The 25,162-nt window shown below is 41.7% G+C and overlaps 1 protein-coding gene across 2 annotated transcripts in view; it reads left to right on the top strand.

Annotated features, from left to right (window-relative positions):
* Ptprm (protein tyrosine phosphatase receptor type M) overlaps positions 1–25,162 on the top strand; it is a 713,675-nt gene that overhangs the window by 423,527 nt on the left and 264,986 nt on the right. For both annotated transcript variants that reach the window (XM_059277901.1, XM_059277900.1), the window contains exons 10-11: positions 6,995–7,196; positions 11,104–11,206. In XM_059277901.1, coding sequence (XP_059133884.1) covers positions 6,995–7,196; positions 11,104–11,206 — 305 coding nt within the window. The remainder of the gene's footprint in view (positions 1–6,994; positions 7,197–11,103; positions 11,207–25,162) is intronic.

The following is a 25,162-nucleotide window of genomic DNA, read 5'->3' as shown; positions in this document are numbered from 1 at the left end:
GTGAAACAGATGCCGCCATGCTAAGAAAGCTAAGCAGTTGCCCCTAAAGAAGCAGGGACTCTCAAAACAGTGGACGGTGACATTTGAGTCTAGATTACCAGGGTTGGTGAATGCATGTTCCCTGAGGGCTGTTAACATACTTAGATGATTTGAGGATAAAAATAAATTACGTTGTCTGCTATAGATAAGAATACAGGTGCTGGGTTTGATTTTTTTTTGGGGGGGGGTTCTTTTGTACCTTCTAAAAGTACACTGAAGCATTGGCGTTTGAAAAGCGCTAACAGCATCGTTTGTTTTCTGAACTTGACAGCAGTACGTGGTCTCCCATTCTTCTGTTCATTCTAACTTCCCCCTCGTCCCTTCACTCATCTGCCTCTCCTTTCTGTTTGCCTTGCCATCATTCTGAGCTAACCTTCTCATAACCGCATTTCACTTTAGCCATTTCATTTTGTCAATTATCTTCCAAAAAATCCAGGTCTGATAATTATGTCCATCCTCAATGGCTCTCCTGACAGACTATGAAATAATACTGTTCTCCTGCTGAACCTGTTAAGGATGCCAGTGTTCAAAGTAGAATAAGCATCCCAGTTTTTCTTTTAGAGTTAGCCACTGTTAGAACTGGAGGCAAGTCCTAGCTTTTGTAAGGCAGAAACTACAGTGCAATTTTATTTATCAATTTAGATGGATGTCATTTAGTGTTAGGAAAAGCATGTTCGATTGCAATTACACACACCCTGTGAGGTCACCAGCTTCCATAATGCAAAAGTAAATACAAGACACTTTCATGATTGATATGCAAAGTTAATCTCATGAGAACTCTCTAACAAAAAATTAGAGGAATTTTTGTATTACATCTTTCCAAACATGGACAAAAAGCCTTGGGAGACATGTGAACAAAGATCAGAGAATTTTGTTTGCATAAGGCTTTAAGCTACATAATGATGAAAGACATGAAAAAAGTCTCAATGTCAACAGAACACTTGGAGTGATTGTTTTCAACACTCATGGCACAAAATGGGCTGATGGCTGTGGTCTATACAGATTTGAGACAGATTGATGAGCATGATACAAAGAGCCCATCAGAGGGAGACATGCGATGAGGAAGAGGATACAACTCAGTAGGAACTCTAACTGGTTTAGAAGCATGTGATAGCATACTTACTAAATGTAAATAATTGATTGGAGAAACTTAAATAGGAAATAAATTTGTTTAATTTTGTATAATCTCAATTAAACATTTATCTGGTTTTATATGATTTCTATAATGTATAATTTGACCAATGGCATGGAAAAATGCAGACATATAAAGACTGTTGGTGGAAAATATATGCTGCCTTTTCCATAGGCAATGTGAGACTGCCTACAACAATTTAATCTTGGATATTGTACCTATTTCTAAAGATCTATCAGTGAATAATACTCCCAAATACATAACATATAGATACCGCATCTCACTAATTTTTTCTCTCAGTTGTCTGTAGTTAATTCTAGACCTATGCCCAGAGAGTTACACATTTATAGGTTTGTAGTCAGTATGTATAAGATCTCGGAAGAAGACAAAAACCACGAAATGAAGCTCACCTTCTCTACTAAATGCAACTCTCCCATCACCAACTGTGAAAAGAATTTAATCCGTGCTGGCTCCAGACTCTCAGTTGCATGTGAGACTTGCACAGAAAGTTAAGTTTGACCCAGAGTAATGCAGAATGGTCGTGAGGTTGCCTGCTGGTGGGGCCATTCATATATTAAGGGTTGAAATATCTCAAGATTATGAGCCTGGATAACTGAGTGCACTTAGTTACCATTGTCTGAGCTTGGTAACCCTGAAGAGGAGCTGGGAATTGAGGGGACATGTTAGGAAGCTTAGCTTCAATGTTAAGTACCTGGTCAAGTTGTAAATGTAATAAATAATGCTTTCAGAATAAATATAAGTGCAAAAGTATTCAAAGTAAAGCAACCTTCCCACTTTTTCTTCTAAGTGGTAACTATAAGGTGCTATAGAGATAGCCCAGTGGTTAAGAGCACTACGTTTTCTTCCAGAGGACCTGAGTTCAATTCCTAGCACCCACAAAGTAGCTCACAACCATCTGGAACTCCCATTCCAGAACTGATGCCCTCTTCCCGATTCTGTGGGCACTGCATGCATGTGGTGCCTGGACATATAATCAAACACTCATGCGATACACATGAAATAAAAATAAATAACTCTTCAAGAAATCAAAGGAACTATAGCTACCCCTGGATCTCATCCCAATTATTATTTATTAGTAGTACTTCTTCTTGCCTTTTTTTCTCCTGGATTTAATGGGCCATGGTCCTCAGTGTTTGGTTTTCCTCCAAGAGCCTTCTGAATTTTTCACACCACTCTACTTTTTGCTCATGTGCCTCTGCCCTCCTACAGCACTCGTCCAACCCCTCCTATAGTGTGCTTCTGCTGTTCTTTCAGTATTTCCTTCAAATACTGTAGTTGCCTGCGAAGTACCTTGGCCCTTCTCACCCCTGAAATCAAATTTAATTATCCATTCCTTTGTGTTCACAGAGTAAATTGCTCAGACCCCAATTAAAGACCTGTATTTTATGCTGGCTGCAATTACCATCAACTCATGCTCCCTATAAGATTTCAGCCCCCTAAAAGGCTATTCCATTTGGCTCTCTGTGAAACTGGCACCGTAGAGTTGGCGCCTTTAAGGAGAAAAGGGGAAGATAATTTTAGAAGATTCCAGGCACTTAACTGCAATCAGAAATCATCCAATATAAGCAAGTGCCCATTCCATCTCACCAGTTTAACACCTTTCGTCCCCACCACTTCATTCAGGTGTCACTTTGCTTTTGTCTAGGGACATCCCATAAAATTACTGGGACCCACCAGAGGGCAATCGGTGTTCTTTATAGTGGCTTCATTAAAACGTTTTCTGCCCTCAGCCAGCAATGTAGTATTGGTGTAAGAGCTTGCCCAAACTTTTCTTCTGGGAGCCCTCCCTCTGCTTTCTCTACTGCCTAGTGCCTAATAAGTACTTAGTATGTACTAGATGAATGACCAGCTGAAAGTATGAAATGCTGGAAGGAACTATTATGTTCTGGCCAGAGCCTGGCGGGATACTGTAGTACATTGAATAATGATGCCCAGGCCAACAACCACTCACGGCTTGCAACCTGTGTGGCAGGAGGCACTTGTGGAGTTGGCCACCTCCTAGTCCTGGGGAGCTTTGTAATTTCTGACGTTCAGACTCCTGTAAGTTTAGGGGATAGGACATATGAACTTTCTGACCCTTAATGCATATTTTTGTCTTTAGAAGTAGATAAGATAATTCGTAATTTTGAGAAAGGCATGAATTAGGATTTACTTGTATTTTATAAGGAAAGAGGAGCAGGGTCTGTAATTTTTACCAAATTATTAAAGGGTTGAAGTGAAAACACAGTTACAAATCCTCTATCTGACTCAGTTTGGTGTAGCTGGAAGTTTTCCTGTGCCCCGCCCAGTCTTGGAGCCGCTCAGACCCAAGTAAACACACAGGGGCTTATATTATTTACAAGCCATATAGACTATGGCAGGACTCTTGCTAACTAGCTCTTATATCTTAAATTAACCCGTAACTACTAATCTGCATATCACCACATGTTCTGTGGCTTTACCTGCATCCTATTACAGGTTTCTCCTTGGGCGGTATCTTGAGTCTCTTCCCTTCTGCCTTTCTTCTTCCAGTCTACCTGCTTGTATTTCCTGCCTGCCTCTAAGCTGCCCTGCCATAGGCCAGATGGCTTTATCTATTAACCAATCAGAGCAACACATATTCACAGTGTACAGAAAGACATCCCACAGCAGTTTGGGGCCACCTGGTGGTGGTCATTGAGCCCCTCAGTGAAGCCTTTGCTTAGTATGTGCTAGTAGAGCCAGGACCCTGCTTTGCCAGGAGGTGAATGCTCACATGCTCTCAGGCACACCTCTGTGCTCTCCAGTAGTCTCCTTTGGAAAATATACCAAGTACCAAATGGTGACAGATCACAGTGGGACCCGAAAGAACATTAAGACATCACTTGGTCCTCCAAAAGGCGATGCAATTACAGGAAACATTCCTCTGCCTATGACATATTTAAATGATGGTTTAAAACTAAACAGGAGATTCACAGCGTCCAAGACTTGTCACCATGTAATGCTTATGGACCAGCCTCAGCAGATGGCTTTGGCTGCTCTGTGATTGGAAAGCCAGACTTAGGACACTTAACAAATATGCAGATTTGAGGTTCTGACCTGAGGCACAGATAGACACAATTCTTAACTAATGTCACCTGAATTCTCATCAGAATCTTCGTCCCCTGTACCATCTTCATATCCATTCCCCAATTTCTATCCCCAGCCTAGACCTCTCTTATAACCTACTTCCGTCATGTCCACAAGAGCATTTCAAATGTCTACATTCATCCTTAAATGCACTCCTACTTTAGTCTGAGACATTGACTATATTCTATCACCCACAACACAGCTTTAGCCACTGGATCCTACAACACTTCCAAGTGGTTTCTCTACTCCCTTTATTAACCCCTATAATAAAATTAAAGTCCCACCTGCCCATCAAGAGGGTATTTTAATTAAACCAATCAAATTGTTTTGTTTCTATACCCAAAATATTCAGTTTCCTTGTTGGATATATCTAAGTCCTTCATCTCAATGTACAGAATCAAGCACAAAGGAGCCCATGCCCCTACCCCCCTAACCTCCAGAGACCTCACAGGCCTTCTGTCTATTCGTTCCTTGGGTCCCCGGCACTCCTGCTGCAGGATTTAAGTCAGGTTCTACCCCCAAATTCATGGCCCGACTGTTTCTTTATAGAGTTCAGGTCCTCTCAGGTTTCTCAGCATCTCTTTCCTCAGGAATTTTGAATGGTTTTGTGGAACTTTCTCCCTGACAAAGCTTCTTATATTAGCATTGTGTTTCTTTCTTCCATAGTTAGTGTTTTTAGCTGGTATGTTTTTATCGTTGAGTTCCTCAGTTCTACCACACCCAGTCCTAAAGTCAAGTGTCCGGTCCATCTGCTAGCCACAGCACATCAATCAGTCACCATTCACGAAACCAGCAGGTGGGGATATGTAGAGAAGAGAACCCAGCACAGAGGCAACTCGGTCCTGTTCTAGGCAGGTTAGCAAGAGCATTGTCCAAAAGGCTCTGTAAGTGTCCTTGGGACCCTGCAGACATGTCACCTCACAGAACAGAGGACAGCATGATTGTCATGTCTTCAGAAGTTCAGCCAGATAGGCAGGTGACCACAGGTCTGAGGGAAGAAGCAAAGGGTCTGGGATTTTTCACATTTGCTTTGCTGAAGTCTAGACGGCAGAGTTTACAGGAAGATGAACTTGTCCTTTGTACACTGTACTCATCCCTATAATGACATTCATCATAACTGAGATTGCAGTTATGTACCACCCTGCTTACCCTATACAGGGTAGTCACAGCATCTGAGTTGCCAAGGAGACCCCCCAGAACACAGTGCTGGGCGTGGTCGGAAGCATCCTACAAATGTTTCAAGTCTATAAATGAATGAATAGATGAATGTTGGGGAGCGGATACACCTGCCACATTCCACTCTGGAGGGTTCAGGGTGGAGAGCTAAGCTAGGAGGCAGGTGCAGAGGAGGCTCCCCCACAGTCCCCCCGGGCTGCTGGGAGTGGAGCTGGTTTCTTGTCTTCTCAAAGTCCTCAGCCTCTGAAGAGCCATCAGTGAGAGGGTTAACAACAGAACTGCCTGACTTTGGTGATGCCACCCACTGCAGTGATTAATATACATGGCAAACATTCCCTTGCCATAGCTCAGGTGACTCGATCTAAATATTCTTTCAAAGAGGTCTTCTTAATTATAATGACATGGTGTAAATATAAGAAAAAAAAGAATGTCAATTATCACTCCGCATAATAACAGTGTTAGTGTTCTTGCACATAAATTACAAGTAGGTTTACCTATTTAGAAGCGTGAAAAGTGCTCAGTTTTGCAATTTAAAACTTCTGAATATGCCACATTTAAAAATTATGTCATTACAACTAGTAGAAGTTAGTAATCACCACTAAAGTGTGTGCTCTTGAGTAACTGATGAACTATCATACTGAAATCCTTTTTTAAAATCACTTGAAAAGGCAAAATTTAAAGGCACCTATGTTCCGTTTATTTTCAAACATTCCTGCCTCATCCAGAGTGAGAATGTCTATTCCATTGCAAATGTTATAAAAATACCTAGAGTCATACTCACTGGGGGACAGCTGCTAGTCACTCATACTCATAGCAATTTAAATCTCAATTTTATTTGATTAAAAGTAAATGAAATTTTCAATTCCTAGTGTCAGTAGCCACATTTCACATTCTCAATGGCCCCATATAGCATGTGGCCACTGTGTTAATAGGGAATAGAAAATTTCCACCATGACAGACAGTTCTGTTGGACAATATTGCTCTGAAAAATGTCAATGACTCTGACCCATAATAGCTGTCCATTTGCAGCACCAAGACTTACTGGCATGCATCTCAGATTTATTTTTGGAGCAGACATTGTCAGTCACATGGATGGAAATACTTCAATGTGGCCTTGTTTGGGAAATACAAGTATCCTATTCATGGCCAAATCAGATAATGGCCAAAGATTAGAGATGAGGCCTCTATTCTTGCCAAAGCCTATCAGTCTGAGCCAATTTGGATGTGTTGTATTTTTTTTTTTTCTAAATCAGCTCTTAGGACACATCAAAATCAAACAATTTCACTGTATCAGATTATGCTGAACCCATCTTTCATGTTCTAACCTATTGACTTTAAGCCCCTCCCTCTAGACAGGTAGCAACTCAGAAGCTCGGGCTGAGTTGCTATGTGTCTTCATTGGACTTGAGGTTGGAAGCAACTAGGGAAGAACTTATCCAGACAAGCCCGACAATGCCCCCATCAGAAGGCTTGTCGGATAAAGATGAGATCGACATCCAGCTTCTCTAGAGTCACCATCATGTTCTTATTCCTTGGCAGATCACCTACAAGGCAGTCAGTTCCTTTGACCCGGAAATAGATCTATCCAACCAAAGTGGAAGAGTCTCAAAACTAGGAAATGAAACCCATTTTCTCTTCTTTGGCCTGTATCCTGGAACCACATACTCCTTCACCATCAGAGCCAGCACAGTGAAGGGATTCGGACCTCCGGCAACAAACCAGTTCACCACCAAAATATCAGGTATTGAATAGTGATGAGTTAATGCCTTTCATCAGAAGTGGCATTTTGTGCCTTTTTGTTGTTATCATCAAAAAGGCAAAGATGAAACATAATGATAAATTTTATTATCACAGCTCTGGGTGCCTAAAACAGACTCGGAGGCTAAAATAAAGTGCTCTGTGTATTTAGCATTTGAGGGCTTGGCCCTCCTGTATTAGTGCATGGCTAGTGTTTTAGCAGTTTGCCTTGAAGGACTGGATTATAAGGCAGAAGTTTGTGGTGAGGTCCTCTAGTCCCCTTAGCAACCCTGGGTCACCAGAGCAGCTGTATTGGAGAAACTCTGATGTAAACCATGAACTGGGCAGAAAACAGTGCCTGTATTCTGTCCATAGGATCTACATTGTTGGTGGTTTTCCATCCTGCATAGAGACAGAAACACATAGCATCAGTCAGGGCTCCAGCTTTTTTTACAGACCTAGTTCCATCACCCAGCAAAAGATACAATTTGAAGACTAGATCTGGCATGTGCATCTGTGCAGAAAATGCCTGCGTTCCTCAGACAGGAGGAAATGAAGTTGCCATTTGGTATAGGATGTGTAACCACAATAAACAGAATTCCATGAACATTATCTTTTTTTCTTCCTCCCCTGGCTATGAGTGGCAAAATATTTGGGTTTGGCCTTGAACTTTGTATAATGTGTTTTGTTAGTCATCCTTCTGTCACTGTCCAGACAAAATACTGGAGAGAGGGAGAGGGAGAATGGTGGACATTATTTTAGCTCACAGTTTGGAGGTCTCAGGCCGTGATTCTTGGCCTCATTGCTCTGGGCCTGAGAAGATACTGCGAGAAGTATGTAAGAAGTTTGTGGCAGAACATAGCTGTGCATCCCGGGGTGAATGGGAATCAGAGAGAATAAAGGGGAGATGCTGGGACAAAATGGACCCTTCCAAACCTCTCCCTCTGTGACTTCTCAGTCTGAAAAGGCTTGCTGCTGCCTCTGAGTAGTCCATTCAGATTTGAACTCATCAGTCAATTGATCCTTTGATAAGATTTGCAGGCTCTACTCAGAACCCAGTAATACCATGTACCAAGAACCAAACTTTCAACATGTCAGCCTTCTGGTGATATTTTTATATCTAAGCCATAACAGCTATGAAGAAGTAGGGGGACAGCAGACAAGTTAACCAACTCCAAGGACTACTTCAGTCATAGTCAGCATGATTCCTATATGTATTATTACCCTTCTTCCTTGGCTTTGTAAAAGGTTTTGTTTGAAACAGAAGGAATTCATTGTCCAAAATAGAGTATTTTAAATGTTCCAGTAGGCTTGAAGGGAAAGGAGTTTTTAAGAAATTATATCTTGGGGGATGTTTTATACATCATGAGGTATTTTTATGCACAGATTTGACTTGAAGTTTAATATACATGATATAAGGACAGTGCAGAGTTGGAAAAATAAGTTTTTCTGTGAGGTTAAAAAATAGCATACATGGGCAAACATATTCATAGACCGTTATTGAGATTGGCTAAGAAAGTCTATATACTGGGATGATTTTAATGTATTTCCTCTGATCTTAAGTGAATATATCCCTATTAATATGATACTACCTATTGTATCAATTTCTCATGGTAACTCAAAGAGGAAATACATGCCAATATGTATTACTTCTGAGTAAATTTTATTATTTTTCCCCAGTAGAGATCATATTTCTATGAGTATTATCATAAGGGAGAAGTTCCATCAGAAAAATAATTAAGCTTTCCCATACATTATATAAAAATTCCAATGAATATGAGTCTGGCCACCTCGAGTTCATATAATTCTATCCCAAAGCAAAGAAACTTGACATTTCTTTTGCTCTATACAAGCTCATCAAAAGTACTGATTTGACTTTTATGGTATTAAAACCACACTGCTATGCTCGGTTCCCAGCTACTTGGGAGGCCTTAGCAGGATGGTTTAAGCCCGGGATTTCAGAGCCAGCCTCAGCAAACAGAGCAAGATCCCAGTTCAGGCCAGAGGAGATGGGAAGGGAGTTAGGTTATAGTTCCTGAGCCCTGTTCTCTGTTTTTATGGACCTGAGAGAGAGAAAGAGAGAGAGAGAGAGAGAGAGAGAGAGAGAGAGAGAGAGAGAGAGAGAGAGAGAGAGAGAGAGATGCTTGCATCCAACACACAATTGCATGTTGTGAAGTCGAGTTAATTCTTAATGGAATTAGAACTGGTTTTGAATGCTTAGAAAAACTTAATAGATGTGGCTAATAAATAACTCACCATTTTTACATAAAAGCTTTTTCCCGTATAAGACAACTGAGAAGTCTGCTCACAGAAGGGGATCTCTAGCTGTCACATCGGGCACCTCTGCCCACATGTGGTTGAGACTGGCGGCTCCCGCATCGCAGTTCCCTGCCGAGGGGAGTCTGCGAATCTGTCTGGAGGGGAATTATTGAAGTGTACGGTTGCTAGGCTATGCTGAGACACCCATTTCTAGAAAAGAGAGATTGTCAGAAATGACTAAGGAGAGTACATTGCTGAGAACTGTTGATAGTTGATAGCTGGGGAGGGAAGAATCATTCTTTTGATTTTTTTTTTTTTTAAGCTGGTGGCCATTAATAGATTTCCTGTGCTCTTGTGGATGGGCCTACACCCATACATGTATGGGCAGCACTAACTGAACTTAGTAGGTTGCTAGGAAGGAGGAGGAAGAGGAGGAAGAGGAAGGAAGGAAAGAAGGAAGGAAGGAAAAAAGAACATGAAGCTGGGAAAGAAAGAAGGAAGAAAGGAAGGAAGGAAGGAAAAAAGGAAGGGAGGGAGGGATGGAGGGAGGGAAAAAGGCAGCATAAAGTTGGGAAGGATTTGTGAGGAGTTGGAGAGGGAAAAACAGAAGTAGATATGATCATGTTTCATTGTATAAAAGTGTGAAGTTCTCAAGAATAAGAAAAAAAACTCTTCAAACATTTTCCCTGTTAGGAAGAACTCAACAGTTTGTGGACTGTCTGGAGATCTGTCCTTTTGAACTGTCATAATTAGTTGCCCCTATTTTAAGAGATGCCAAACTAAAGCTTCAAATGGGATTAATGTACTTTCTTTTCCTTATCCATTTTTTTTTAAACTCAAAGTCTATGTAGCCCAGGCTGGTCTCAGATTCACTATAGAGCTGAGGATGGCCATGATCCTCTCGCCTCTGCCTCCCAAGTGCTGTGATTACAGGCTTGTGTCACTGTGCCCCATTTTTGTGATGCTGGGGATTGAACTTGGTACTTTGTGTATGATAGGCAAGCATTCTACCTACTGAATTACACCCCAAGACTGAATGTACCTACACCCCGTACTGTAGAAAATGAACCCTGAGAGAAAAGCTCAAGCTGTTTATTCTGCCTTTGTTTCTCAGGCGTTTCCCGTTGCCATGCTTTTCCCAAGAGTCCACAGGTCATCACTAATTCACTGCAACAAGTCTCTCTGGCTCCCAGCATCCTCTTTAAACCCTTGGATAGGTCTTTAGGACATGGAAAAACTCAACTTTAGTGGCATTGGGTTTTATGGTGCTGGTGACTACTCCAAAGCTTCCATATATGCCTTTAAGGCACATTGTATATTTCCATCACAGTACACATATTCCAAGATGGTTTGTTGATTTAAAAAAAAAAAAAAAAAGACAGACTGCAAGCAGGTAGCCAGAACAGAAATGGAAAAATTGAGGCTCACTAACACCTCATCAGTTCCCTTCTGCCCCTTCTCATCCTCAGCTCAGGGTCAGAGAAGTTGTATGACTTGAGCAAAATGTCCCTGTCACTTTGTGTCTGGACTTTATGGATGTAAACCTCAGGTGTGATCGATTGATAGCTATTACTTGATCTGTGTCCTTTGTAAAAAGAAGTGAACAGTCACTAAAAGAACTAATGAGTCTCCCATCTGATCTTTTCCCCTAGCACCGTCCATGCCGGCGTATGAATTTGAGACACCTTTGAATCAGACCGATAACACGGTGACAGTGATGTTGAAACCTGCCCAAAGCAGAGGGGCACCTGTCAGGTAAGGGACAGAGGGAGGGCCACGCTGGCTCAAAGAGAAGGAAGCTCCAGTCATGTTCACTGATTTCTCTAGTGTTTTCTAGGCTTTTCCGTGCTGTTTCCTCACTAGCTCTCCTTAAAAGAAACAACTGCGGAGGATGAAGGGGCCTCTGTGGGAGGTGTAGAAACACCGGGTAGTCTTTGGATGGTGGGGAAAAGCTCCAGCCTCCTGGCCGAATGGCTTGACTCTCAATGGTAATAGCCTACTGTGGTTCAGGCACCCAGGGGCAGAGGACATGTCTTCCTGAGCTTTAAATGGGCTGGGTTTTTTAAAAATATATTTAAATTGACCCATTTCTCAAATGTATATTTAATGTATGATTTTTTAAAGGAAAGAAAATTATTAGGAAAAATCATAAAGTCTTTATTTGAGATTAAGATTATTACCAATATCTAGGACCAATTAGTCATTCCATTATGTTTTATGTAAATAAGAAACTACAAAGTAGGACCCTCACAGTAAATGAATAAAAAAATGATATTTGTTCTTCCTAGGAAAGATACAAAATAATTCCAGGAGTGGACCTGTCCTATGATCATGGGTCTCTATAGATGTGATGTCTTCTCCTCGCTTCAGTGGGATTTGGAGATTTTACCTCTCCCTATCTGAACAGATACCATTCCATCAATCTCTTATTCTGGATAGAATACCCCCCATTGAAACATCTCCATCCATAGTACAGGTTGCATGCAGTTTGTCTCTGGGCTCCTTTTGAAGAAATTGATCTGATAAGCCTTTTAAACCCTGACTATATGTGATCACATTTCTGCTTCCATATTACAGAGCAAATAGTGGGACTTGGTTCTGCTTGGCAACGCACACACAGGTCTATGGAGACAAAGGTCACAAGAGAACAGTATTAGTTGATTAGGGTGGAATTATGGAAGTTTATATTCAAAACAGCTTGAGAATTTTGTAAAAGCAATTGGTGTTCTATTCTGTTGAATTACATGTCATAATCCCTCTTTGAGTCCTGTATGCTAATTCAAAGGAACGGTTAGCTAGAACAGTGAATACAGACACACTCTCCTCAGCGTGTATGCTGTTGCCACCAAGAAGGGTGACTTGACACTCTATGGCTCCCTGAGCTGATTTTTGCACAGGGTGGAGGTCTGATAATTTGATGGGCCCAAAGCACACATTCTCAGGTACTGTCCAGGACACATGTGTTCTTATAACCACGGGTCAGGCATTTTTCATTTCTAAAAGCTGGATTTCCATTAAATGAAAGCTGTATGCTCTGACCTCAGCCTTGGGAGCATCACTTATTCTGACCAAGCTAATGATTTTTCCAGACTCAGCAATAATGAGCATAGTATTGTTCATTCTGTGAAGTATCATGGTCAGAGAGTCAGTGGTCACCAAGGTTCATGCCCACAAATGGAAAGAAGCAAGGATGCTAAGGGTCCCTCCAAACCAGCTATCACTGTTCCCTTGTGTCCTACAAAGGCCTTCTACACATTTCCCATTATTGCTTTCTACCTTCAAACCTCTCACTCAGTTTCCTACCCACATCACCACATGGATCTTTCCAAACCTATGCTTTGAAGTAGTTTCTCTTTGATCCTCCTATCTTTTTCTTTTCTATTTTCTATTATTTTCCTCACTAAGTTCTTGTTCCATTCTTTATTTTTATATATTTGTTCTGCTTTTGGAGACCTTAATGGTTAGTTCTAGATAAACGTATGCCTTCTATTCTTATGTCTGTTAACACACACACACACACACACACACACACACACACACGAATACTTATCAGAGTCCAACGCACAGCTTATCCCTCAGACCTTATGTCACCTTCATGAAACCCATCTCTCTGACATATAGGAAGATTTGGGTTTCCACAGTGGTCACAAAATCATCAAGTTCAAAAGTGCTCTGACCACTGTGGAAACCTAAATCGTCTCTCCAAATTGACTGGGAGGATGCTGTCTTCAAAGGGGCAGATTGTCTTGGCACATATTTGAAAGAGGAAATGATCGCAGCCTCACCTGTCAAGGTTTTATTCTTCCTTCTTTTATAAGAGCAAATGTTCCCTTCATTTGCTCATTGTATAGAACAACATAGTGGACTGATTATCCATTGAAAAGAGAGAAGACCCATATATCTGCAAAGACTACTTTGGAAGAAAATTTCTGCAGTTCCCTCAAAATGAATAGGGTTTGTTAAGCTCTCCATTTCCCTTAATGTTTAGAGAAATAAGAACTCTGATTGAGAAATCATATGGACCTACAATATAAAGCCATTGTGTAGATTAAAACACTGAACACATCTGGAAATTTGCAAAATGCACATGAAATCATCAAACTGCCATCTAAAAATCACCTCCCAAATGCTAAAACAAAAGCTAGAATGAAGAGAGGAAAGGGGGTGGGTAAACATCTGTTTGCTTTCCTGGGTTTTAAACAGTATTGTGTGTTCAAAAATACTATCATCGTGTGATTTCCAAAATGCATTCTTTCCATTGATTTGATTTTTCTTGGATCCATATTCATCAGCGTTGGAATTCATTCCTCCTTCATTTGTGTACTTCACTGGTTGAGTTCATGGAGTATTGATTCTATCAACTCTCAGCTGGTTTAAGACAGATTCCCAAAATTGCACATAGCTCACCACGTAAATGATGGTTGTCTTTTTATTGACCGACACTTCAGCTCTGTCACAGGAAATTATTTAAATCCAGAGATGGCGAAGAACATCCCATCACTGCAGCCAGTAAACTAGCACCCCAGATAAAATTAAAATGTCTATATATGGATTCAGTTTTTTCCCCAACCGGACAGGGAATGGCTTAATTTTCTTTTACTTGGTTAGAGTGGTCTCATTTCTGCCTTCTCTCTATCATTCATTCTGTATAGACACGATCCAGTAGAAAACAACTCTTGGAATTTGGCAGAAAGGAAGCAACTAAATAAGGGATAAATTGTATGTTTTCTTGTGCTAACAAGAATGCTTTATGGTGTGTGTGTGTGTGTGTGTGTGTGTGTGTGTGTGTACACGTGCATGTGTTCATGTTACGGGAAAGTAGCCAGTGAAGGAACTCTATCTACTTTCAGAAAACATGTCCCACTTCCTGAAACTGGTTTGATGTTGGCACTATATGAAGAATGTTTCTCTGACTCCTTCTGCATGCCCCCAGCTAGTCAACAGATGTTGGTGTCTGGTAAGGAGAGGCAGCACAAGCATGTCTGTGAACCTGGGTCACCTCAGAGAAGAGAATCCAGGGGCATGGCTATTGAAAGACAAGAGACAGGCAGGCCCCTCACTTGAAGATGCTTCCTATGTTAGAAGTGATGTTGTTGACATGCAGATGATGGTGATTGAAAACATGAAGGTTGTGTGAAGTATAAACAGGGTATTTTTAAAACAGTTTTCTGGCAGAAATAGCCCACGTGTTTGTCTCTCTGCCTGTGGCTCTGAAAGAATCTTTCGTTCCATCAGTACTATCTTTTTGGTGCCTGTACCTGTGTGAACTTCCTGGGGTTCTTCGGAGGGCTAAGTGAGCCTAGTGCGTTTTAAATCACTTCAACCCATAGTCTGTCCATACTGACTGCCCCATAGTGTTTGTACCTGCTGCGCATCTTCAGAACAATGCTCACAGGGCGCTTAGTCTGGCCCTAGTCCTCTAGCCCTTTCTTCTGTCTCATTCAATCCTGAAATCAAGGGAAATAGAATTTTACATAACATTGAACAACCGACCATTGTGTCCATTAGCAAAATTATAAGCACAATTTCTGTGGTTCTCACTTCTGTGATGCATCTTAATATTTGATGGCACGTGGGCTCTTTGTGCATGGACAAGTGATTGGGACTTGATCTCATAAGGAACAGGTTCTCTTGTGTGAGACAAATTGCTAAATGGTCTTATTAATAAAAAACCCGGAGCCAGATATTAGGGTAAAAACTGAAAGATCAGAGGAATAGGACAAGCCACAGCCAACCTGACCTTGCCAACTCCTCAGCCTCCAGGGAGAGCTACTTCCTGTAAACCCACACCTATATGCCTTTCTGTCCCTGCCCTCTTACTTCTTCTCTCCACCCAGCTACATCACTTTCCTCTTTCAGCGCAGCTCTGTCACTTGCTGTCTGTTTGTACAGATCTCCAGACCTCTGTGGTTAGTGCTGGTATTAAAGGTGTGTGCCACCATGCCTGGCTCTGTTCCCTGTGTGGCCTTAAACTCACAGAGATCCAGACAGATCCCTGCCTCCCAAATGCTAGGATTAAAGGCGTGTGCTACCACTGCCTGACCTCTATGTTTAATATGGTTTAATATATGGCTTTTTCTCTGATCCTCAGATAAGCTTTATTGGGGTGCGCAAATAAAATATCACCACACTCTTGACTCCATCTGTACATAGCAGCTCTTAAGGAAAGGCAGTCGCTGCTCCTGTTTCTCCTGAGCCTCTACCTAGCTGCGGCTGTCATCTGCTCTGTTATGTGAACTCAGCTATAGAACAAGGGAAACTGTCTCTTGGCCTCTGCAGGACAGTAGACTCTGGATGAGGAGTGCCTGGGAAGAGTGACTCTGGAGCAGCTGGTATTCTTCTCCTCACCACAGTGATTCAGTTCCCTGCTTCTTCAAGATGGAAATGTGTGAATTGCATCCCACTGAGGCACCTCTTTCTAATGGCATTGAAATTCATTCCCCACATCCTACAGTTTTGTCTTTTCATCCCTCCGTCTTGAGTGAAGCTCTAGGTGTGAGGAGCCAGTTAAAGGACTGTTAGTGTGTTAGTTCTTACAACTGATTCATGTAGGTGTGCATCTCTGATTGCGCTTTCTTGCTGAGTCAGCAGGCCTACAGTCATCCTCACCTGTGGCCACAATTCTCCAAAACACTCATTCCGCTTGTGAGATACTTACATGTAGACGAATTTCTAAACAGTCTTATTAAATAAGAAACACAGAGCCAAATACGGGGGTGAAAGCCTTAGAGATCAGAGAAATAGTGGTAGCCACCAGCTAACCTTAGCTCACCTCACTGCCATAGCTTCCCCAGAGAACCAGCTTCTTCCTGTCTAACCTGCGCCTTTATTGCCTTGCTGTTCTGCCTTCTCATTGGCTCCTAGCCCAGCTACCTCACTTTCTTGTCACTGCCCATCTGTACAGACCTCCAGGTCTCTATGGTTGGTACTGGGATTAAAGGCGTGTGTCACCATGCTTGGCTGTTCCCTAGTGTATCCTTGAACATACAGAGACCCTGCCTGCCAAGTGATTGGTTTAAGGGCACATGCTACCATTGCCTGACTTGTATTTATGGTTGGCTATGACCTCTGATCTCCAGGCAAACTTTATTTATTAACATACAAATAAAATATCATCACATTTCAGCACAAATAAAATATCTCCACACTTACAAGTCAGAGTCTTCAGGAAGATAGATCCCCGGTGGCTCAGAGAGAGGTGTGCATTCATGTCACTGCTATGAACTCTGCCACTGGAGGTCAGACTGAGTCATGGTTTAAATCCCATAAAGGTTCTGTCTCTGGCTAAGATGATTCATGAAAGGACTCCACCTTCCAGTCTGCTCATCAGGGTGCATACTCACCAAGATCAAAAAGCCATTCTCTCATCAAACCTCACTTTTCAGATGCCAGAATTATCCTGTTTGATCATCATCCACTATAGCTGAGTCTCCTCAGCATGTGATCAGAAACTGATAAATCCCTCACTGCCTACCACTTCCCTCCATGCATTTTTAGGGAGTCTACTTATATTAAAGACGAGACTCTGGATTCCTGTGTGCTGTCAGGGATCAAAGTTCACTTTTGTTAATGATGCTTTTTAGATGGCCATGTGAGTCACTTTTTTGAAAATTCACCTTAGCAACAGTTCAGTCTTCAAGAATCCTTTGTAAGAAGCTTTAAAAACAGCAGGAAAGAGATAATAATAACAACAACAATAATTAATAACAATAATAATCAACAATCATAATAACAATGCAGATGTGTTGTGGCATTTATACAATGCAATTTAAATTACCTTTGCCTCCAGCTCTTATTTAATCATGCCTTTATACATAAAAATATGCCACAACCATTTCCCTTTTCCAAGTTCCTTTTCTTCTACATAATCTTCCACGTGGGGGTCTGTGTATTTGATCCAAGATCCTGTCCCTCTGCCATGGCCTCCCTCACACCACAAGTCACCAGTACGCATACTGTTTTGAGTTGGCTTTTACAATTTGAATGGATATTAAACCGTATGCTAAATTATGAGGAATTATAGCCCCTAGGAGTCATTATGTGGGCAGGAGTGATTCCCAGTTTGCCTGCAATGCTTCAGAGAGAAGATGGAGGCCAGCCCCGAGCACAGGCCTGATGGCAGGCCCTGCCCCCTACCTTTTCCAAAAACCATTCTGTTCTTCAATTCGGGCAGTTTTCTATCTGGATTCCATGCTCTGCAGCATAGTTCTGCCTGCAGTAGGCACTCTAAGAACTGAGTGAGGAAACCGTTGTCACATTGAAGGCTCCCTCAGGTGACTGTAGGTTTCTTAGAGCAAATCTAGAGTAGGGCCCAGCCACCACTTTCCATCTGCCAAAGGGACAAGGCTTCTCACAAATGACTGGTGTGAATGGATTATACATTTGCTACCCAAAGGCTTTGAATTCTGTGTTTGATGCTGGTTGGCTGGCTGGCTGGGTGGCTGAGTGACTGGCTGGGTGACAGGCTGGGTGGCTGGCCGGGTGGCTGTCTAGCTGGGTGGGTGGCTTGGTTGTTAGTTTGTTTAGGCAATTTCTCACTGTGTTTCCTAGGCTAGCCTCTAAATCCTGTGTCCAAGAGATCCTTTTGCCTCAGTCTCTTGAGTAGCTAAGATTATAGTTGTATGCCATCATGTCCGTTTCTGTTCTGTTCGTTTTATTTTTATCTGAATTTGGGAGACACAGACAATGTATAAACAGCCCTTTGCGTTTTATCAACAGATAACAATGGCTAGATACTAGGTTCTGTCACAAGTCTTCAATGTACTAGATGCTACAAAATATCTTGATTGTAAACATGGACACCCCTGTGGGTCCTGTGACTTTGTACTCTGTGCAAACCCTTTTCAGATTCTTGTGTAAGAGTTCTTTCTGGTATTATCTGTTCCTAACTCCTTTAGACTGACCTACCCAAGGACAGACAGGCCATGTCTTATCCTTCTCTGTAGTCATTCCAGTGCCTGGCATAAAACCAAATGCATGGTGTATACTATGGAAAGAAAAGATGGCAGGAGCCTGAGTTTCCATCTCATTTACTGACATCACAGTTCGTCTGGTTTTGTGCTAGGAATAATGAAATGTTAGGGCTTGAAAGGTACTCCATGGGCAACTGTGATTTAGTGGCAAAACTGGAACTGGTTTCCTGTGGTTACTGGCTTCAGTGTTTTTTCAGGGACCCCCCTTGGGTTCATCTCTTCCTTTGGTGGTCACATCTAGATTTCTGCTCATCTGACCACAAACAGTGAAGCTTTTCAGGGCTCAAAAGAATCTAAATTGAGTATTATATAAGGTGCTGGGTGAGTATCCCTTCTTTAAAACATTTAGGACCAGGACGGTTTCAGATTTCGAATTTGAGCAAATTTAGAGCTGTATGTTTAGATTACTGGTTGAGGACCCCTGAAATCCAAGATGCTGCAAAATTCACAACTTTTTAATACTTTCAGATTAAGAACACTCTCAACTTCACTTGGTATATCTTCCTTAGTATTGTTTCTGTCCCTGTACATGTCACTGGAGGTGTTTAGTTATGTTCACTAGGGCAACTGACCTTGAATTTTAATTTTTATAAATCATATCTTGTTATGGAGTCATAATGATTGAATTAAGATAAGCTTAGCTAAAGTAGGAACTTCGAAGGAAAATATCTTTGTTGTTCGAAGCACTGAAAGTTACTCCAAAAGATGTTCCATCTAGGGCTCATTTACTCAGAATGTGGCTCCTGGTGTGAAGATTAATGGCAGGTGCCCTTTACAGAGCTTCACAGCCTGCATCTAATGTGCTGGTGGCTTTATATTATTATCTTTATCAGAAACTTGCATAACTACAGGACTTCTCTACCCTGCCCTTTGTTCACGATATGTGTCTGTAATTGGGTTCATAGTTTTCATACAACCTTTTAGCTGTAATTAATATTTTATTATAGCAGATCTTATCCCAAGCCCACAGAGCAGCAGGGCATTGGACTGTAAGCATGCGTGAGTAGGCACACTCACACACAAAGCCCAAGTGACTTACTAATACCAGGGAAACTCCTTATCATGACTTATGGCCAAGAGATCATAAAACACACACGTAGAGGCCTGCAAAGGTCCCACAGCAAACTGGGGCCAGCCTTCAGATCCTAGCAGAACAAAGAGAAATTAGCACTGCTAACAGGGATTATACAACCCTTAGGGCCCATGTGCTACTAGCTATCCACTGTCTGGAGAAAACTACCTGTCAGGTATCATTCTCATTGGACAATCAAGTTGATGTTAGTTAGATCAGTTGTTCCCGATGCCTGTTCTGCTTGAAGGACCAAGGAATCCTAGTCAGAGTGACAGCAGGTTCAATTCCAATCCCAGTTCTTCATTTCGAACTGGTGAGATACTTTTAAAACCCTTCACTACATCTTACCAGGTTGTGGAGAGGGCTTTTGTTCATTGTTAAATTTAGGAGAAAGTTATATCTGAACAAAAACAAATGGGATGAATGTAATTTATTGAAGTTGTGTGACAGCAAACCTACATTATTTACTTATTATATACCATGTGCTTGTTTTGTGGAGTATGAAAAATTAGACGTCAGAAAGCTATTGATACAATCGCTCCTTCTTGAAAAGTTGTATATTGTGTGTGTGCATGTGTGGGTGTTCATGCGTGCATGTGTGCGTGTGCGTTTGTGTGTGTGTGCGCATGTGTGTGCGTGCATGCGCGTGCGCGCATGCCCACAGAAGTAAAAAAAAAATGGTGTTGGGTCCCCTGAGGCTGGAATTAGAGATGGTTGTAAGCTAGCCCTATGGGTGCTGGGAGCTGAACTCAGGTCTTCTGCAAGCGTATCAAGAGCTCTAACCACTGTACTGTCTCCCCAGCCCCTCTCTCCCTTTTTACGTGTATAGAATATATGCTCTGTGCCCTAACCTGCAAATGAAGGCAAATTCACTTAGACACCCCAAGAATGGTATCAGTAAGCCTCTGAAATGATCAGAGGTGTCTTTTTTAAGGAATCAGCCAAGGACACAATGAAAGGGTCATGACATCTCTCTGATCCCTGTCCTCTGCATCTGTCCTCCTTCTATTGCCCAGCAGGGTCACCCCGTAATGTTTCACAACAGGTCACTCACTAATGTTCCATGCTATAAGAAATAGAATCAGCGAATAATAAAAACAGACTTCACAGCCAGGTGTTTAATTGTGAAATGAATTGATTCAAAAATTTGAAGTCAAATTCAAGGCTACGGCGAGCTTCCTCTGAAAGGCCTCAGAGTTAGGGGACAGCTGAAAACATTGCATCACATTTGAACTCTCTAGCTTAAGGAAGCACATGAAAGATGTTCAGATGTTCTTCTCTGTGTTTCATTTCATGTGATATTCTATATAAATGCAGATTTCTTCTCCTTCTAAAGGCCTTAGAGTTTTGTTACAGAAAAGCCTGGCATAAATTAAATTTTAAATTAAGTCTCTTTCCATTGGTAAGTTCTGATGCAATGATGTCACATCTTGGCAGATTCATTCTCACTGTGGGTTATACTTTAATATTGCAAATACTGTCGGAGGCTTTTTCGTTACTTTGAATTCCGGAATGCATAGCACTAGGAATGATGTGGCTTTAATAAACAAAAGGAAACTGAGTAATACATTAAAAGGATAATAGAATTTTAATTCAGCTCGCTGAGCCTAGAAACTTCTGATCGGCTTTCCAGGCTTGAGAATTTGCTGTCTTTAATCTTTTTTAGAAAACCCATTTGAACAGTGAGATTTTCAAAGCTAGATTCAAGATTATGATTAGGGATGGGAAGACGTTATGAAATTCATAAGTAACTTTATGTTATTCATACAAATTAGAAAATAGACCAGCATGGTCAAGGTACCATTGACCTGGGGACTAATGACATGTTAATTCCCATCAGGGGACTGCAGTAGGCGGCAGTTTGGCAGCCCAGAGGACTTGGCTGTTTTTCATTAGCACGCAGACATTGATAAAGGGGAATAGAAAAGAGATGTTTGACCTATGAGTGCTTAAATTATTAAAGAGCAAATAGATTTGAGGTCTGGCTGCTTGGAAATCTAATGTGTCTTGTGGACCAAGGATGAAAAGGCATTTGGGGTTTGAAATTGCTCCAGTCAACTTAATTCCTTCTTTAATATTTTTAGAGATGAGTAGATGGTAGCCATTTAAGTGTGATATACCTGGAGGAGAGTATTTGATGTAAGGTAGCCGCTAGCTGGCTAAAAGGGAGGCCCATTCAATGGTTGTTTAATTGTCAAATGTTCATCTAACCTCCATTAAATTGTTACCTGGAAAAAAAAATTACCTTTTGTTCACGTTCATGTAGGTGTTCGTCACACACACAAAAAAAACTTAGTTTCGTTAAAGAATGCTTCATTCGAGAATAACAAATTTGATTGTTAAAGAGAGGCAGTGCCTAGCACACAGTGGGCACCTAAACAGTTCGTAAATGAGTGACTGCGCCCACACAGCACACGCCCTCAAGTGGGGAGTAAGATGGGTAAATGGCAGCACAGGAAGCATGCAGAGCTGAGTCCCTTGGACTCTTTAATTGTGGGTGACCCAAGAAAGCTGACATTTAGCCAGCTCCATCTTTGTGCACAACTTTTTTTCCTCTTGGTCATATCTGGTTCTTTTCACTTTTAGGTATTCAAGAAGTGAATAAAAGTAGGATTGATAGCAAAGTTAAGTAAGGCAGAGAATGCCTTCAAATATCAGTGATCCAAATATCCATTACAAATACTGTGTACTATGCTCACCTACATAACCTAGGAATCACTTCTGGATTATAGTATGCCTTCAAATAGCAGTGATCCAACTATCAATCACAAACAATGTGTACTATGCTCACCCACATAACCTAGGAATCACTGCTGGATTATAGTATGCCTTCAAATAGCAGTGATCCAACTATCACACATAACCTAGAAATCACTTCTGGGTTATATTATACCTTCAAAAATATGCACTTCTAAGACCAAAAAAAAAAAAAAATGACTAAGCAGTGGCCCCTCTTCACCCAGGATCTTCCAAGACTTGAAGGCAATGATCCAGGGGCACCAATGACTCCAACTCTTCACTGAAACATATTTTTGTGAATTTGGAGCTGAGTCGGAGCAGATGAAAACAACAGATTGGTCATAAGCCGCAGGAAGAGGTGACGGAGGCCCTCTTTTAGTAGACACACTTCCCAGCCCCGCATGTTAGGCAGAATAGCATCCAATTGTCAGACCTGACCCAGGCTAAGGAAAGGATAGAGACAAACCGGTTATAACAGGCAAATTCAGGATCAGGATTTAGAGACGTGCAAAGTCAGAAGCATTCTGCTTGCTTTTCACAATAGGCTTTTCAGAATCAAGGGGGAGCCACTGAGATGGCTCAGTGGATAAAGGGTTTACCATGCAAGTATGGAAACCTGAATTAGATGCCTAGAGTCCACGAAGAATCAACTGCACAAAATTGTCCTTAGACCAACACGCACATGCACTCCATGGCCAGTGTGTTTGCACACACACTCATCATGAACACATCATCATCATCATCATCATCATCATCATCATCTAATGGCTTTTATAGTTCAACCTCATCTTCACCTTCATAGAGAATTTGAGGTCATCCTGAGATACACAAGACCCTGTCTCAATGAAAGGGGGATTGTTGTGGATAACTCAGAGGGGAAACATACTGCATACTTACTACCAAAGGTAATGGCCGGAGTTTGATGCCACATGGTAGAACCGGCCCTCACAAGTGTCCCTCTGCTCTGCACACATGCGCTGTGGCACAAATGTCCAAAAGATAAATAATTTTTATATGAAGGGGTTTCATGTAAGAGAAGTGAGGAGGCAGCAGCCTGGTTTTTGAAGTCAGGGCAGAGTCCAGGAGAGTGCCTCCCTGGAGGTTGTTTGTGGTACAGTCCAGATGGAGGAAAGGATTGAGCTTTGTGTGTGTGTGTGTGTGTATTTTTTATAAATCCCTTGATGTAATAAAAGAGAAGGGATCTCCATACAGTACTCAAAGCACTTTACTTTTGAACATAGAAGCCAGCTTATATAATGCCTATGTCTGTAGGAACCAGGAAAAATCCTGTATTGGGCAGCTGGTTCACATGAGTCCCTCCAGTAGGACGAGTGAGCAAGGACAGGAAGCATCCCTTGGCCCATAACTGATGAAGAGAGCTAGCTGTAGAGTCACCGTCGTGCCCCTTGGGTAGACTGGCACTTGGCATCTGAACCTGTTACACATCAGTAAGACAGGAAAGCGTGGGCTGCGGGTCCTCGAGCAGATGTCAGGTGAACTGATTTCAGCCACATTTTCTTCAGCTGTGTCTTTACGGTTGCGCTTCGTCTTGTATATGATGCTTCCAGAAGTTGCTTTTAAATGGAGACCTTGGCTATCGTGTCATATAACAAATGAGCTGGAAAAGCTGGTTCGGAAGGAAGACAGTGTTAGAATCCATTCTGTTAATTGGAGAGACCCTTTGTGACTCAAGTAATTATTATGGTTTGTCCATTTTATAAAAGCAATTGTTATATGTGGATAAAATTTTTAAATGTATACAATAAACATTAGAAATCCACCTACTCTTCCATTTTCATAAAAAAAGCCTAAGAATCCCTCAAATTAATTTAAAACCTCAGATACTAGCAGTGGTAGAATTAAAGTCTAGCCCAATTTACTTTCTCAATTCTCAACAAAAGCTGTTCAAAGAAAAGGAGAAACTTTCTCAGTGCTGTTTGCTAAAGAGAACACTGGGTTAAATTTCCTCCACAGCTGTCATCTGCTAAAAAGCAGGTGACATTTAGTATTTCACTTTGACCTTGACCCCTCACTCTTGCTATTGTGTTGTTTGATGGGCGTGACCCACTTATCTGCGGTAGATATAGATGTTCCAAGTCCTTCAGTGGCCTCCTGAAACTGTGACTACTACCAGACCCTGAATGGATTATATTTTTCCCTGTATACACAGTTATGATAAAATTTCATTTACCAACTCTACTAGTAAAAAAATAGAACAATGATAACACTGTATTATAAAATATATGTTAATATGCTTGCTCTATCCATCTTTCCTGTACTGACTGATTTTGTGTGTGGAGTTGACGCAAGCTAAAGTCATCAGAGGAAGGAACCTCAGCTGAGGAAATGCCTCCATGAGATCCAGCTGTAAGACATTTTCTCATTTAGTGATCAATGGGGGAGGGCCTAGCCCATGGTGGGTGGGGCCATCCCTGCTGGTCCTAGGTTTTATTAGAAAGCAGGCTGAGCAAGCCATGGGAAGCAAGCCAGTAAGCAGCACCCCTCCATGACCTCTGCATCAGCTCCTGCCTCTGGGATCCTGCCCTGTTTGAGTTCCTGTCCTGACTTCCTTCATTGATGAACAGCAATGTTGAAGTGTAAGCCAGATAAACCCTTTCCTCCCCAAGTTGCTTTTTGGTCATGGTGTTTCATCACAGCAGTAGACACCCTAAGACATCTCTTTCTTTTGAGAATCAAGACAAATAATGGATGGGGATTACAGTTGGGGGAAGGAAGCTAAGCCACTGTAAGTAAACTTTAGCTAACAGATCTGCCTACTCAGTTTGATATGGATCAGACCACTGTAAGATTTAGAAGCTGTAAACAATTACGTTGTGCTGCACTGTTCAATCTGTACAGAGTGGGCTGGGATGCTCCTTCTTGGAGTCTACCAGAACCCCCACACTTCTGAAGGCACAGCCATGTGGC

The sequence above is a fragment of the Peromyscus eremicus genome, chromosome 13, assembly GCF_949786415.1.
Source record: "Peromyscus eremicus chromosome 13, PerEre_H2_v1, whole genome shotgun sequence".
In the NCBI taxonomy this organism is placed as follows: Eukaryota; Metazoa; Chordata; class Mammalia; order Rodentia; family Cricetidae; genus Peromyscus; species Peromyscus eremicus.
This window is presented reverse-complemented; position numbering and strand designations above follow the sequence as displayed.